The sequence below is a fragment of the Phascolarctos cinereus genome, unplaced genomic scaffold (assembly GCF_003287225.1).
Source record: "Phascolarctos cinereus isolate Bilbo 61053 unplaced genomic scaffold, phaCin_HiC Scaffold_4;HRSCAF=312, whole genome shotgun sequence".
Taxonomy (NCBI): domain Eukaryota; kingdom Metazoa; phylum Chordata; class Mammalia; order Diprotodontia; family Phascolarctidae; genus Phascolarctos; species Phascolarctos cinereus.
The window spans coordinates 622,603,730-622,620,025 of NW_027555847.1; the positions used below are offsets into that span (position 1 = coordinate 622,603,730).

Sequence of the window (16,296 nt, forward strand, 5' to 3'; positions counted from 1 at the left end):
CAAATGCAGTCCCCCATGCCCAATACCTTCACATTTTCACCTGTTGTAATCTCAGATTAGTACAGTTCTGATCATGTCACCTTCCTATTCAAACTCCAGTGGCTCCTTATTACTTCCATGATCAAATATAAAATCCTCTTTGGCAGCCAAAGCTCTTCATAATCCAGCCCCCTCCTACCTTTCCAGTCTTAATACATTTTACTCCCCGACATGTACTCTTCAATACAGTGAAACTGGTTTCTTGGCTATTCCACAAACAAGACACTTCTGGGCATTTTCTCTGGCTGTCCCTTATGCCAGGAGTACTTTCCTTCCTCATCTGTTTCCCTGACTTCCTTTTAAGTCTTAACTAAAATCTCACCTTCTACAGGAAGCCTTTTCTAACTTCTCTTAGTGTTCTCTCTAATTTATTTCCTATTTTGTATATAACAGATTTGTACATATCTGCTTATTGCCTCCCTTATTACATTATGAGCTCCGTGGGGGTTTGTCTTTTTTTTTCTTTTTGTACTCACAGTGCCTAGTACATAGCAAGTACTTAATAAATGCTGATTGACTAACTGATTAGAAACCACCTCCCCTGATGCTCCCAGCTAGAAGTGATCCTTCTGTCTTTAATGAATCTTTTTTGTTATTCTATTCAACTTCCTTTTATGCAGTTATTACTCTGATTTGTATTGTATGTGTCTCAACATCTGCTACTGGATAGTGAGCAATTTAAGAGTAGGAACTACATTTTCTTGAATTAAAGTACAGATCAGCTGGTGTACTTCTACATCATCTGTAGGGGAAAGAAATACTATAATGAGGCCATTATTTTCCATTTAAATTCAGCAAGTATTTATTGAACACTTACAAACATTCCCTTTTAACTGCTGCTTCTGATTTGTGTCTTGTATTTTAAAACATCTTAAACTGCATGTTTGTTTTAGGATGTAAAAAAAAAAAAAGACAAAAAGAAAAAAAATCCAAGAGTATTTACCAGTATAAAGTGAAGGAGTGCTACAGGCTACAGGGGCATTGAGCATTTTCAGCTTTTCACTCTGCTCTGGGTCTGATCTTTTACCATCAACAGAAGTTGTACTTTGCTTTGGCATTACATGATAGTAAGATGGTGCATATTTGGAAGAGCTGCAACCTAAATAAGAAAAAAAAAAATCAGGATCTTGAGCACTAGAAAACAAACTAAACACCGTAGCACATTTTTCTAATATAAAAATAATTTCTTACCTCTCTTTTTTCGAGACTCCTGAATTTCTTCACATAACTGTTCAAAATCTTCATCAAGTTCTTCTTTAATTATTGCATAGGCAGTATCTCTTAGAGTACAGGCTCTGTGTCTGATAAGTCGATCTAAGAAATCAAGACAAAACTTAGCACTACTTTCCTTTTTATTATTCACCAAGACAAAACTCTATTTGGATTATGAGTCATTTCTGAACAATTTGTAGATTTTCACCTGACTGTGTCACGGGTAAAAAGGACAGCTGTCAAAATTATTTTTGTCAATAACATTTTAATAAATTTTAGAATGAATTTCTCATCTTAATTTTCATATTTTATCCTGAAAATACTGACTTCTTTAAATCTACTCTATCATCATTTCCCCTCTATTTAGATATATTAATGTCAAAATTGAATGACCGAAGATTCAACTTTATCAAAAAAAAAAAAAAAAAAAAGAAAAAGAAAGTATGTGTATGAAGTGGGGGTGGGATAACTAAACTGTACGTACCTACTCCGTGACCTTGAATCCTAAAATTCCTCTTTATGATAATTTTCTCCTACCCATATATCTTCTGCTTCAATCCCCCTGAATCTATTTTTCATCCTCAGCATGATCTTCAGTCCCTTTCATTTTATTCTTCCAGTTCAGGACATGGCCAGGCCTGCTCTGCTTCACTTTATTAATTTCAATCTCGACTCTAGATTTAAACAGACGAACCATGCACATGCAACATGCTTTATCCTAGAATCATTCCATTGCACATTGACAACCTCAACTTTGGGTCACCACCAGTATCTGTCTTCACCTGAGCTGTGAAACAGATTGGTTGTTATTCTTCGTTCTTGAAGAGGACCAAAATGACACACTATATTGGTGTAAAGGTACAGTGTGTGCAACTGTGGCTGATCAAACCAATACTAGCTCAAAAGGCCCTATAGCACAGGTTGGCACAAACAGTCCATACAAACATTTGGGGTGGAGATGTCTCTAAATTTGTGCACCTTTCTTTTGAGCCACTACAATTATGCTTCACTCGTAAAGCACAGCACCTTATTTGATGCGGGGATGCCATGCTCTGTGGTCCTTTGTCACTGTCTCCCGTGTCATGCAATTGTCAAAGTTTTTCATAAAGACCTTGAGAATGCCTTTGTATTGCTTCTTCTGACCATCACGGGAGCATCTTCCTTGTGTGAGTTCTCCATAAAATAGTCTTTTAGGCAAACGTATGTTTGGCATTTGAACAGTGTGGCCAGCCCATCAGAGTTGTACTCTCTGCAATAGAGTTTGACTGCCTGGCAGTTTAGCTCAAGAAAAAAACCTCAGTGTTTAGTACCTTATCTTGCCAGGTAATCTTCAGAATCTTCCTAAGACAATTCAAATGGAAGCAATTCAGTTTCCTGGCATGACGCAGGTATACTGACCAGGTTCCATAAGTATTCAACAGTGAGGTCAGGTTGGGGCAGCTAGGAGGCTCAGTGGATAGAGCCCAAGCCCTGGGGTCAGGCAACACTCACTAGCTGCATGACTCTGGGTAAGTCACTTAACCCCAAATGCCTCACCAAAAATAAAAAACAATGAGGTTAGGAGAAGAGCTCTACAGACCTTCAGTTTGGCAGGCAGTCTACAACCTCTTCTTCTCTAACACATTTTCCTTCAGAGCCTCCCAAACAATTAGCTAGCTCTGGTAAAGCATGTGTCAACCTTATTATCAATATGTACATCTCTGGAAGGTATACTGCCAAGGTAAGTGAACTTGTCCAGAGTATTCAAAATTTCTCCATCTGCTGTAACCAACTATTCCATGTATGGATGGTGTGATGCTGGCCAGTGGAGCACCTGTGTTGCTTAGTTTTAACTGTCAGGCCAAGATTAGCACAAGCAGCAGAAAATCCATCCATATTTTGCTGCATCTCAGCTTCAAGGCTGCATTGAGTATGTATAATCAACTATGAACAAAAAATTACACACCAACTCTCCCTCCACTTTAGTCTTGGCTTGTGGCCTTTTCAAGTTAAGTAATTTACCATCAGTTTTGTACCTGACCTTGATGCTGTGTTCTTCCTCACTGAAGGCATCTGACAACACTGCTGAGAATATCAAGCTAAAAAGGATGGGAGCAAGCTTTGCTTCACTTCGTTGATGACTGGGGAAGCACAAGAGCATCATGCATTATCCAGAACCTGGGCAAGCATGCTGTCATGAAACTGATATACAATACTGATGAACTTTTCCAGTCACCTGAATTTTGCCTTAATGTTCCATAAGCCCTCACAACTGACAACATCAAGGGCCTTGGTCAGGTTGATGAACGCTTTGTGCAGACCTCTGTTCTGCTCCTAGCATTTCTTCTGGAGTTATTGGGCAACAAACACCATATCAGCCATTCCTCAGCCCTTTCTGAAGCCACACTGGCTCTCAGGTAGATGACCATTTTCTTTTTTCTTTTTTTTGGCAATTGGGGTTAAGTGACTTGCCCAGGGTCACACAGCTAGTAAGTGTGTCAAGTGTTTGGTCTAAGGCCGGATTTGAACTCAGGTACTCCTGACTTCAGGGCTGGTGCTCTATCCACTGTGCCACCTAGCTGCCCCTAGGTGACCATTTTCTAGGTGAAGGATAAGCCTGTTAAAGAGGACTCTGGCAAGAATCTTGCTAGCAATGACTAAGAGACAGCCCCCGCCCCCACCCCCGTGGATTGTCACAGGACAGCCTAGTTCCTTTTCCTTTACAGAGATGACAATGCAAGCATCCTTGAACTCTTTGGGGATACCTCCTCTTGCCATATACCCCAGAAAATTTCAGTCAGCTTTTGTATAAGCAACAGACCCCCTTTGCCTTGAGAATCTCAGCTGGAATAGGATCAGCACTAGGTGCTTTGCCACACTGGAGAAGCCTAATGGCATTAAAAACCTCTTCTTCAGATGGAAATTGAGCCAGAAAGGGATTGACTTCAACCTGAGATATACGGTCAATAGCCTCAGCACTGATTGATGATGGTCTGTTGAGAATACCATGGAAGAATTCAGCCCATCTCTCCAGAATCATGTCTTTACTACTAATCAATGTGGTTCCATCAGCACTGAGTAGTTGAAATGCCCCATAGGTCCTTGGCCCATACATAGCCTTTGGGGCATCATAAGCCCTTTAGATCATTTCTATCAGTTAAAACTGAATTTCAGCTACCTTCTTACCAAGCCAAGAATCCTGCATCTCTCTAAGCTCTGCTTGTATTTTACTTCTGATGGAGTTAAATGCAGCCTTCTTAGAGATGGTTGAACTATCTGCTGGTAAACCCTGTAGATTTCTCATTTTTCATTTAGTAGATTCTCAATTTCCCCATCATTTTTGTCAAACCAGTCTTTATGTTTGCAAGTGTTCTGGCCCCAGATAAGTAAATGTAGTGCTATACACCAAATCTCTGAAAGCTGCACACTTCTTTTCTGCTCCACTATTGCCAGTCGTGTGTTGGTGCAGCTTTCCCTCTAAGTTAGCAATGAACTGTTCCTAATCAGAGAAGCATTCTAACCTGTTGACGTCAAGTCTTCTGGTAGTTATCTTGCTTTGGGCTGTAGCTTTGTTGAATGGGACTATTTAGCTTGGAGAGAATAAGTCTATGATTGGTCTAGCACTCTGGGCCACATTGCCTTCATCACTCTCACATCCTGTCTCTTCTCCTTACAGTAATGACAGTCTATTATATGCCAATGTTTGTTGTGATGATGCATCCACAAAGTTTTATTGCATTTAGGTAAACAGAAGACAGTATTGGTGATGAGGTCATGAGATGCACAACTCTTCAATAGTAAGTAACCATTGCTGTTGCAAATTCCATTCCTCCCAAAGACTCCCTGCCATGTCTGGTCCTCTGTGTCTACTCTTACACTACAGTAATCCAGAATTATAGGTTTGTCCTCTTCTGACGATGGGTCTCCAGGTCTTCATAAAATTTTTCTTTGACTGCAGCAGGGTTCATTATGGTGGGAGCATACACACTGATGATGGTGGCGTGGCACTTTCCAACAAGTGGCAATTCCATTGTCAAAGAGTCTGTTGTTCATGCCTGTTGGTAGGCGTATGAACTTGTTGACTAGACTGGTTTTGACTGCAAACCCTATGCCAGCTTCATAGCACTCCTCATCTCAGTGACCACTCCAGAAAAACATGTATCCAGCTCCGACTTCAGTAAGCCAGACTTCATTTGCCAAACTTGTTTCACTCAGGGCTGCTACTTGGATGTAATACTTGCCGAGTTCTCTCACAACAAGAGCTGTTCGTCTTTCAGGTATACTGGACTTTTTGTTGTCCTTAAGTGTGCGCACATGCCAGATACTGATGACAAATGGGATCATCTTTGCACAAGTTCTTATATTTTTTTTGTGTTTCTCAACTATATGGTGGGATCCTCACCTGCTGCAGTAAGCAGGAAAAGGCTGGGCAAAGCAGATAATTTTTAGGGCACTTTTCTAGTCCCTTTCACAACTCAGACACTTAGGGGGTACCCAATCCTCCTGCTGCTTCAATCCAGTAAGAAGATAACTTTAAGGCCTGGGCCACCTGAGGGTAAGGGTGTGACCACAGCTCCCAGTGTATTCACACCTATTGCTTTGTCACTTGCCTGTCACCATAGGACTTTGAGATGGGTAAAAATGGTAAGCGGTATGGGTGATCTCTTTTGATTCATGCATAAACAAGATTTAAGTGAGGCAGAGTCGCAAGAAGTTGTTGGCCTCTCTCTTCCAGAGTCATCAGTCCATCAGCAAGACAAAGTCAAGATGACTGATAATGGCTTGGGATGCAGTGGATGATCTTGGTATCTCTGATGTCTAACCAAGCCCTAAGCACACATTTCACAGCATCTGCTTTAGCCACCTTCATGGCCATCGGAACAAGCTGTTCTCATCTGCTCATTCTACCAGGGAAGTCTTCAGGTGCTTAGGGTGGATGCCCCCCAACTCACTGATGGGTCTGAGATCCCTAAGTTACTTTATAGGTGAATGAGGAAGCCATACTAATGAGTTCACAACAAATTCATGCTATTTAGCATCAAATGGACCCTGAGAAACAATCCTTTTATCTTTCCTTATCACTACTTCCTACAATAGGTTTTTCAAGACTTTCCCTCAATTCTCTGAGGCTATTCCAAACCCATCTTAGCAGATAACTTTACTAAATAAGAAACCATACATCTGAGCTTCCTCATTCCATCTACTCAGATCTTAAAACCCTTCCTCATCTTAAACCATCCTCTCAACCTTTGCTTTAATCTCTAAGAAAGAGGTGGCTCTTTTCCTTGCCACAATTCTTTCTTATAAGCCTCTGATTCCATCATCCCTTCCTGGCCTCTTCTGGGAGTTAGCCCCATCCATCATCTCCTTCTGAATCTTCTCAATCTAGCATCTTTTCCCCTACTGGATAGACACATACTCAGATTTCCTGTCTTTAAACTTTCTGGAAAAGTGGCATTCCTTCAAGCCATTACCTCGTAGCCCTTCTCCTCACTGCCAAACTCCAGCAAAGTGTCTACAAATAGCTGCTTTCTCACCCCCTGCTCACTTCTCAGCACCTTCCCATCTTGCTTTTGAGCCCGATCTACTGAAATTTCTCTCAAATGTTACTAATCTTTTAACTGTTAAACTCAATAGACTTTCCTAAATCGTCATCCTTTGGATCTTTTTGCAGCTTCCCCTCCCCTCGCTGTTGTCTACAATTGCCTCCCTCTAGATAACCTTTTGTCCCTTGGTTCATATGATGACAGAAAGCTCTTCTGGGTCTAGCTCTATTATCTGACTGGCCATGCTTTCTTTAGTCCCTTTGGCCAGATCATCATCATTATCCCATCAGCTAAGTGCTGATGTCCCTGGGTGTTCTTTTTCTCTCTAAATGTCCCTCGGCTGGATCAGTTACCAATTATCTTTACAGAAATGACTGAGGTCTAATCCAGTTTGAATCTATCCCTAGAGTTATACGAAGTCAACTTCCTTCCACATTTCTCCTATAATTCCATGTGTACCTATTCCCCCTTTCCCTGATTCTCCGCCCCTCCCCATCCCTCTGCCCCCATTTACCTAACCACCTCAATCAGGCCAGTGCAGGAAGCTCAAAGCCAACCTGTACTTCTTTCTCTTCCCTCACACTAGGTGCCAATAAGATGCCAGGTCTTGTTACTGTAACTTTCAACATATTTCTGTCTTCCTCCCTATACCATTTTACTTCAGGGTCTTTATCAGTTCTCACTTAGACTATTGTAATAGACTTTCAATTATCTCCCTGCTTCATCTTTTCCTTCTCCAATGAATCCTCTACATTAGCTGCCAAAATAATTCTAAGCAGAGAAGACTATGTCATTCTCTTGCTCAAAAATGGTTCAGTAGTCTCCTAATAGCTCTAGGATAAAATGCAAACTCCTAAGCCTGAAACTAAAAAGTCTATTGCAATTTGACTCCAACCTCCCTATCTACCCTTTTCTCACATTACTCTCTCAAATGGAACTACTGTTACTTGAATTTGACATTCCATCTCCTGCTTCTGGGCACTCACCCAGACAGTCTCCCATGCTTAAAATACAGGATCCCTCTTTTACTCTGACTCTCTGAATCCTTATTTTCAATCAAGTGTTAGCTCAAATGCTTTCTTCCTCCACAAAAATTTCTTAAGTGTATTCTCACTCCTTAAATGGATTTTTTTTTTCCCACCTGTGCTGAATCCTCTTAGTGGAATGTAAGCTCCTTGGGGGAAAGATTCACTTCTGTATCTGTATTCCAAAGTGCCTAACACACAGTTAAATGCTTAATAAATATTGAGTTGAATTAAAATATCCTCAAACAGCACATGGTCATAAATGTTGTCTCATCTATACTAAATTATTTTTAAGGGGAAAAACACTCACCTCCAGGATCTCTGTCAGGGTTGTACTCTAAGGCATTACTACAGATGAGATCAATATCTCTCAAGTAGTCCTTCACAGTCAGATACTTATGTAGATCAATCTTACTGATAACTAATGACAGGTCCATTGGCTGCTTTATCACAGTGACATAATCAGGAACCTACAAGTGAAGCACCTCTAGTAAATTCACCATTGAGTAGAAGCTATTTTACCTTAAGATGGCTATGTGATTAAAATATACATTCAAATCTGAGTTACCAATCCAAACTGACTTTCAGCTTCCCCCAAGAATGTTCTGCTTTCATCAGACTGTTTTCCTTACTGCTATTTTCAAACACCCAGGTTTTTTCCTTGACTATGGGCTTTGGCCTGTGTTGCTTCTCCCCCATGAAATGTCCTTCCTCAATTTTGCATAATCCAAAGTCCACTCACCTTTCAACGCTACATTTGAACAATTCTCTGAACTACTAAAACATAGCAAGGCACACAAATTAGCATCTCATTGCTGAAGGATTATTTAAAAATAAGTTCTTCCTTGAACTATTATCCAAGTTAATTAAGTCAGAATCCTCATTTTGTTCCTTTTGTTGTATCAAAGATTGACTAGATAGATATTAAGTATTCAACAGTTAAACATATTGATATATCAAATTAAAATTTTCCTCAAAATATTACATTTTCACTTTGTCCAACTAAGTATCTACTGTCAAATTCAGATAGGTGATCTGAGTAATTATGAACATGTTTATTGGATTTAAACATATTCTAAAATTTCAAGGACCCATGATTTCACTGGAGTGAATAAAAACTTGACCCTTTTGTTCTTAAGCTTAACTAAATTTATCTAGGCCAATTCTCAGCTAGATAAAAAGTTCTTATCACTGGGCTTATATCTGAATACTTTCCAGCTTCACATATTCTATGCCAGAATTTGAAACCTTATGGCATTGATTTTGAGAACTAAAGTGGGACTCTGGATCAGAAAATGAAAAGACAAATGGATATGTTTATTTTTTTTAGATTTTTGAAAAAAAAAATACCCTTCAAATTACATAGCCAGAAATCTTTATACTGCACAAGCTCATGCTCGGGTCCACTATCTAAAATGTATGAGGTAGCACGTCACATTTGTAAGAGGATTTATCTGTTGAACTAAAACTAAGATACCTCATCAGGATCAACTGGCTTGGTAAATACTCTGAAGCGTTTGTCAATAGCAAGTCTATGAGTAACATTTCTTAGGAAAATTCTAAGTTCACGAAATGTATCCTCTTCTTGCTCTTCAAGCCGTCTTACTTCCTCTGCTGTCAAGGGTTTTGGCTCAGGTGGTGGAGCTACTGGTAGGACCTCCAGTGCCTGTAAAACTTCAAAGGAACCAAATATTTTATAAAATAACTTTGCTTCTCACCTCCTGATACTAAATCATAAACCAGGAGTCAGAAACTTATGTGTAACAAAAGAGGTATATTCACAGTTTTAATATAATATGGGATAAAAATGCTATTAATCTTAAAATGTACTGATAAAAAAAGCAAATCTACCAAATTTTAGCTAACAAGTACATAGTTATGGGAATATTTCTGAGGAAACCAGACAATCAAAATTTATGTTGATATGAAATAATGGTGTTATAAGAGCTAAGAGATAATGGAAGAAATGAGACAATAAAAAACTGCAGATCTTTCAACAAACCTTCATATACTTGAGGCCCATCACTACACCAGTTGTCCATATTCAGAAGTTCTCCATACTTAACTAAATTGTAGGGTAGACACTAACCTGCCTTTTTTTTGGATGCAGGAGGCTTAGCAGCTTGATTCAGAATTAAATCCTCAAAAAATTTTGTTCTTTCTTCACCACCAGGCAATTGGACATTGAAAACCTCCCCATAATCACTAACAAATAATTCTTGTACCTAAAAAAAGGTCAGAAGTATAGTTTTGTAAACTAAAGTCAGTATAAGCTTATGCTTTTATAGTGCTTTAAGGTTTGTGAAGTGCTTTAAAATCCTGTGTTCTTCACAACAGTCCTGAAGCAGTTGTTAATTATTATCTTTTTCATCAGGTGTGGAAACTAAGGTTCAGATATTAAAAGACTGGTGTAGGTTCATAGAGCTATTAAGTACCTGAGGTGAGAGCTGAACTCAGGTCTACCTTGACCTCAAATTCAGATCTCTATCTATTACTGTGTTCCAACACATACAGTGCCTGGGATAGAATACACTCATTTACACAATTGGTCACTCAACACAGAAGGGAGATGTTACCCACTGTTTTTGACATACAAACCTAAAAAATTACAGCCAGTGACAGCGCATTTTTAGCAAGTAGTAAAGGGTAGTTATGTTCACACTAAGTGACAGCTTAGCCTTTGTAATATAGATTAACAACTTTTTAAACCAAAGATTTAAACTGTTTAAAAATTCTGAACAAGAGTTCAAAAGACTGTCTTTTTGGCTGCCAAAAAATAACAGACTATGGATAACAGGATAAATATCCCTTTTGCCCCAACTCCATTCTCTTCTGAGCTTGACCTACCACGCCAACCTACCAAGAACAGCTTGTATGTTCTATAAGCATCTGAAATTCAGCATTCTAAAACCATATTCTTTTTCTGCTAAAATGTTCCTCCTTCTGACTTCCCTCTCACTAGCATCACCATTTATATAATCAAAATCTTTTTTTTCCTCTCCCACATTGAATCAGCTGCAAAATCTTGCTATTTCTACTTCTTCCACTCTATTTTCAATACCACACACCACACTAATAAAGAAAGGTCCTTATTAGCACCCAAATGGAGTCATATTTGCGACAATTACTGATCCAGTCTCCAAGTGGTAGAGACTCCTCTAAACCATACTGCTCATTCCTGCAACCTAAATCTTCTTTATGTACAGATTTAAGAGCTCTCTTACTTGAGGGCATAACACAGGGATCTAGCACACAAGCCAAGTTGGAAAAGGATTCTCTGTGAACACTGAAGGCTATTCAAGATGCTACTATTTCTGGAAGACCTGGCACTGGCTGTATTAATTCCCAAAACATTCTGGAAAAGATTTGTAATCACCTAATAGAGTTTGGTTTCATCATCCACACAGAACAAGTGGATGAAGAAAGGATACAGGCCCAGACTATTACAATCATCTGCATGGACAATTTAGAGTTCATTTAGTGTGTAGATCCTGGAGAGATGGTACAAATGGACAACACACTAAGCCCAGAGTTTAACGAGAGGACAGTGAGTTGGATTGCCTTCAGTAAATTACAAAGCTTCTTTAATAACCCCATGTTTCCCATGGGAACAAAAGGCCACTTTCTTAATATCAAAATTCTTCTGGTGTGCTGAAGGATAGCATTGAATATAATAGTCTTCGAGGAAAACAAAATGAGTTCACTACAGAAGGCAATGGAAAAGTACATGGAGGATGTGAGCAAGGATGTAACCAAAGAGGAACTTTGAAGAGCAAGAATAAAATATGTCATTGAGAAGATGTTTCATAAGAAAGTGAGGAAAGTTTCCAACATGTTGGATAGACCTCTTGTGGAATATTCATGGAGAAAAAGTACAAGACTTGTTTTGGATGGGAAGGTATAATTGGGTTGAGATCTGTATGGCTGGAGGGGATTAACTAGTTGTTAAACATTCACCAATGAACAGAAGTGGTTTATGATTAACCAGAGGCTGCCATCAATTGGGGAATGAAAGAAAAAATTATGATATTTAAATGTGGTAGAATAGTATTTCATCAAAAGAAATGACAAAAAAGGGAAAGACTCAGAGAAATATGGAAGAATTACATGAACCAATGCAAGTGAAGTGAATGGAACTAGGACAAAAATTTACATGACTCCAATTATATAAAAGAAAATATACCTTTTAAAGACTTAAGAACTCTGAACAATGAAATGACCAATTACTACTTCAATTACAATAACAAACTACTTCATAATGTTTCCCATTTCTTGGCAGAAATGATGAGCTAAAGGTACAGAATAAGACATGCATTTTCAGATCTGGCCAACACGTTGACTTATTTTGCCAGGGCTTCTTACTATTCTACAGTTGTGAGGAATGGGTAAAAAGACTGTCAATGAAACAATAATTTGAGGGGCAGGGGAAGAGATGAATGAGAAAAGAACTAGAGAAAGGTCCCCAGTATGATGAGTGACTTTTTGTAGAGGATTTAAGGGAGGATACAGGTAAGAGCTACACAGGATGAGAAAATACGGTTTGCATTATGTAGTTAGGAAGAATATACACATTGATAAGATCACAGATTCATTCAAGTATACATTATGGGCACTGGCATAAATATAAAAATATTTATAATTTTAAAAGAAAAGGTCTATAACTTGATACCAGTTATTTCACAAGCACTCTGCTGAGACTCACAATCAAAAGATCAAAGGACTTCAAGGTAGAACTATCTTAATCTAATCTCCTCATTTTATGGATGAGGTCACTAAGGCACAAAAAAGAAACATAACTCTCCAGGGTTCACATTGGCAATAAGTGGCACAAGTGGAATTCAAAATTAACTTCTATACTTCAGTGAGCTAAAGCACATAATTCTAAAGCTTATATAATTTGGCTGTATTTCTAATTATACTGTAGGGTACTGACACTCTGGTTTAGAATTAATATGAATACATTCAGTTATTCTTACAAATGAAATTATGCCTGCAGAAGGCCGCGGCAATTTCTAACAATGAATCCTATCTTTTCCGCTGAGGAAACAAAATGCCCCTTGCTTCTTGCACATTTCTTCTAAAAAAAAAAATCACACTTGATAGCTGCAATAATAAATCTCTCAATTATATTATTTGTAGTTTAAGAAAAACTTTAGTCCAAGTTTCTTCTGTAGACCATGGCCAAATGATGGAGGACTTCTGGGATGGAAGGAACCCAGAGTGGCCATTTCTCCAGGTCTCTTTTCCATTACAGTGACTGAAGAAAAGGAGGCAATATTATTAGTAGAGATTTAATGTTAAGACATGCTGTAGAAAGGTAGGGATCTATAATAGTCAGCAGGAATGATTTAAACTTACCAGAAATACTGTATTTAGGATTTGTAAGTTCCCCATTGCATTTTCATGTTCTTGTATACATATGCTTGTGTAAATGTCTTATTTCCCTTATCAGATCATAAAGCTCCTTTATGGGCATGATATACATAATCATTTTATTCCTTATTCCACAAATATTAATTAATATTGTTACAAAGAAAACGTATTGGAAAGAAGAAAAAAGAAAACGACCTGGAAAACAGACCAAGGAGAGAAAATCTGACCAACTGACTACCTAAAAACCATGATTAAAAAAGAAAAAGAGCCTAGATATAATATTCCAAGAAATCTAAAACTGCACAAGCCTCTTAAAACCAGAGCATAAAGTGAAAATAAGAGCATCCTAAAAGACACTTCAAAATTAAAACCCCAGGAACGTTTTAGGCAAAATCCAGAGTTTCTAGTCAAAGAAAAAAATACTCCAGGCAGGCAGAAAAGAAAGAATTCAAGTACCTAGGAGCCACAGTCAGGATCACACATGACTTGGCAGTCACCACTACAAAGGAGAGTATGCCATTCCGGGAGGCAAGGGATATAGGCTTATAATCAAAAGTAACTTAAGATGAAAACTGAATATAATCAAACAGGAAATGGGCCTTTAATGAAATAAAAGATTTCCAAGACTACAGCTATATGGAAAACTGAAAATGCCAACACAGGGGTCAAAAGAACAAAAAATAAGGTAAACATGAATGAACAATCATAAGAGGCTAAATAAAGATAAATTGCTTATATGCTAATACTGAGAGACAATACCCATGTTACCTCTGAACCTTATTATCATTAGGCATCATAGAGGTAGTCTAGTTTGACAGAAGGGCTGACAGTAGTTCTGTTATGTCTCAAGATGTTCATCTAAAGAATGGAAAGGGGTGAAGAGAGGACTATAATAGGTGAAAAAGGTAGAGGAAGTTTAGAAAAAATTATTTCACATATTTAGGTGGGTAATAATCTATTCAAATGAGGAGGGAGAGGAGGAGAATGGTTGATCCTTGAATCTCACTCTTGTCTAAACTAGTTAAAGGAGGAAAGAACATCCACACTCATAGAGATGGATACACAAATGTATTTCACTCAACGGGAAAATAAAAGGGAAAGGGTATAAAAAGATATTAGAAGATAGATTAAGGGAGATTAGTCCTAAGAAAAACAAAATATAAGGACATATTAATAGTTCAATTGAGAAATGGCTGTGATCAAGTTATGGAATATGCATTAATCTGATGGAATACTATCATGCTATAAGAAAGGATGAAGGGGATAGTTTTATAGAAGACTGAGAAAAACTATTTGAATATAGAATGAAGTGAACAGAAAAACAATTTATATAAAGACAACAATGCTGCTAAGTCAAACAACCCAAAAGATTTAGAAATAATGATCAGCAGAATGACTAAGAACAATGATGACATATGCTAACCACCTCTTGATAAGAGACATGAAGGATTCAGGTATGGAATGAGACATTTGTTTTGCTTAACTGTACCTATTTTTATATTTTGCTTTTTTTTTTGCTTTTCTTTTTCAATGGGGGTGGGGAAGGAGAAAAAGAGTTTTGCTAATTGAAAAAGAAATTTAATTTTAAAGTCTTATGCCACATTTAATGAAGCTCTTCAGATTATATTCTTTGCTAGTATTAAGCTACACGTTATCATACAGCTATCCACTGAATCAAAGAATATAAAATCTAATTAATGTCACTTAGTAATCATGGGATAATATGTAAAGTGCTTTGAAAATCTTAAAGCACTATTTTCTTTGAGATGGAAAAACTGATTTTTATTCATATGACTAGACCAGTAGTCTCCTAATGAACTAAAAAAAATTAATTCAGCACTGACACATTTTATTACCAGCTGTCTTAAAAATAAAATTGTTTTTTGAAGCCCTAACACCAACTGTAAGAATTAGCACACGCCTATGGGCTTAGAGCCTGAAGAGAAAAAAAAAAATAGGGCAGACTGTAAGAATATAATCTTATAGCAGAAGTTCTCTGAATTATCAGTCATGTGGTTATCAGAGCCAATACACCTAAGTGAAATAATACAGTTTGCTAATTTAATCATTAACTTTCAATATGCTTTCTCACCAACACTCTTATCAAGACGTTAAAAAGAAAATTAATGATTTGAATTTTATCTCATTTCATTTCTCACCTTATAGTGTAGGTACTAATTAGCCATAGAGGGTTCAAATGCTAGGAAATAGTAAAAAAGATAGAAACGAGGAACCTAAATATTTAATGTTTGATAATGTAAGGATTAGCCTTTTACAATTTCACCAAGCTACTGATGGTCACTGTTAAATCATCAATGTAGTATGTATGCACATATATATGTGTGTACAAACACACACATCTTTTTAATGCACATGATTTAAAGCTTTTTGGTTTTGAAATGATTAAGGTACAATTATAAAGTAAAGAAGATGGATTTAAGTATGGCTTAAGGAAACAAATTCCAAGATCTCACTTTTCCAATAAAGCTTTATAATATTTATTAAAAAATTTCTTTTCATCTCAATTAGAGAGGGAATTCCTAGTTATGCATCCAACCTCTGCCCAATTATATTTTTAACCTTGCATCTTTCTTCTAAAATGCATATGTATAACCCACACTGTTAAATATTACTTAATATTCATTTTTGGGTGCAATACTTTTATTCTTAGTCTTAATGATTTGTACCTGTGTCTTCTCAGTGTCTTAAATAAAAAGTTTACAGATAGCAATGACTATGTTTATAACTAACGTGCCATGCTATATTAAATTAGGCACTTAAAAGTATTGGCTTTCAAAAGTTATGGCCATTATAATTTCAGTTCCCATGCTCCACTCTTGTGATCTTTATTGTACCTTAGCTACACAGTAATTATCATAAACTTGATCTTACACACCCACTAAAGGTTCTATACCTCCATCATCCGGAATGCTGAAATTCTTACTTCTAATCATAATTCGTTCATTTCTCTCTCTGGCTCACTCACCCTAAAAGCATACTAATTCATGCCCCTCAGTTACTTCACTGCTTATTATTCTCCTAAATTCATCAATTAAGTAACAGAATGAAGACTGCTGGGCCTAGAGTCAGGAAGACTCATCTACATTAATTCAAGTCTGGGC

General features: G+C 37.5%; 1 protein-coding gene across 4 annotated transcripts in view; it reads right to left on the bottom strand.

Annotated features, from left to right (window-relative positions):
* ATAD2 (ATPase family AAA domain containing 2) overlaps nt 1-16,296 on the bottom strand; it is a 79,949-nt gene that overhangs the window by 15,204 nt on the left and 48,449 nt on the right. For all 4 annotated transcript variants that reach the window (XM_020964960.2, XM_020964958.2, XM_020964961.2 and 1 more), the window contains exons 20-24: nt 9,891-10,026; nt 9,279-9,475; nt 8,112-8,271; nt 1,231-1,353; nt 983-1,138 (exon numbers count right to left, since the gene is read on the bottom strand). In XM_020964960.2, the coding sequence (XP_020820619.1) occupies nt 983-1,138; nt 1,231-1,353; nt 8,112-8,271; nt 9,279-9,475; nt 9,891-10,026 (772 nt within the window). The remainder of the gene's footprint in view (nt 1-982; nt 1,139-1,230; nt 1,354-8,111; nt 8,272-9,278; nt 9,476-9,890; nt 10,027-16,296) is intronic.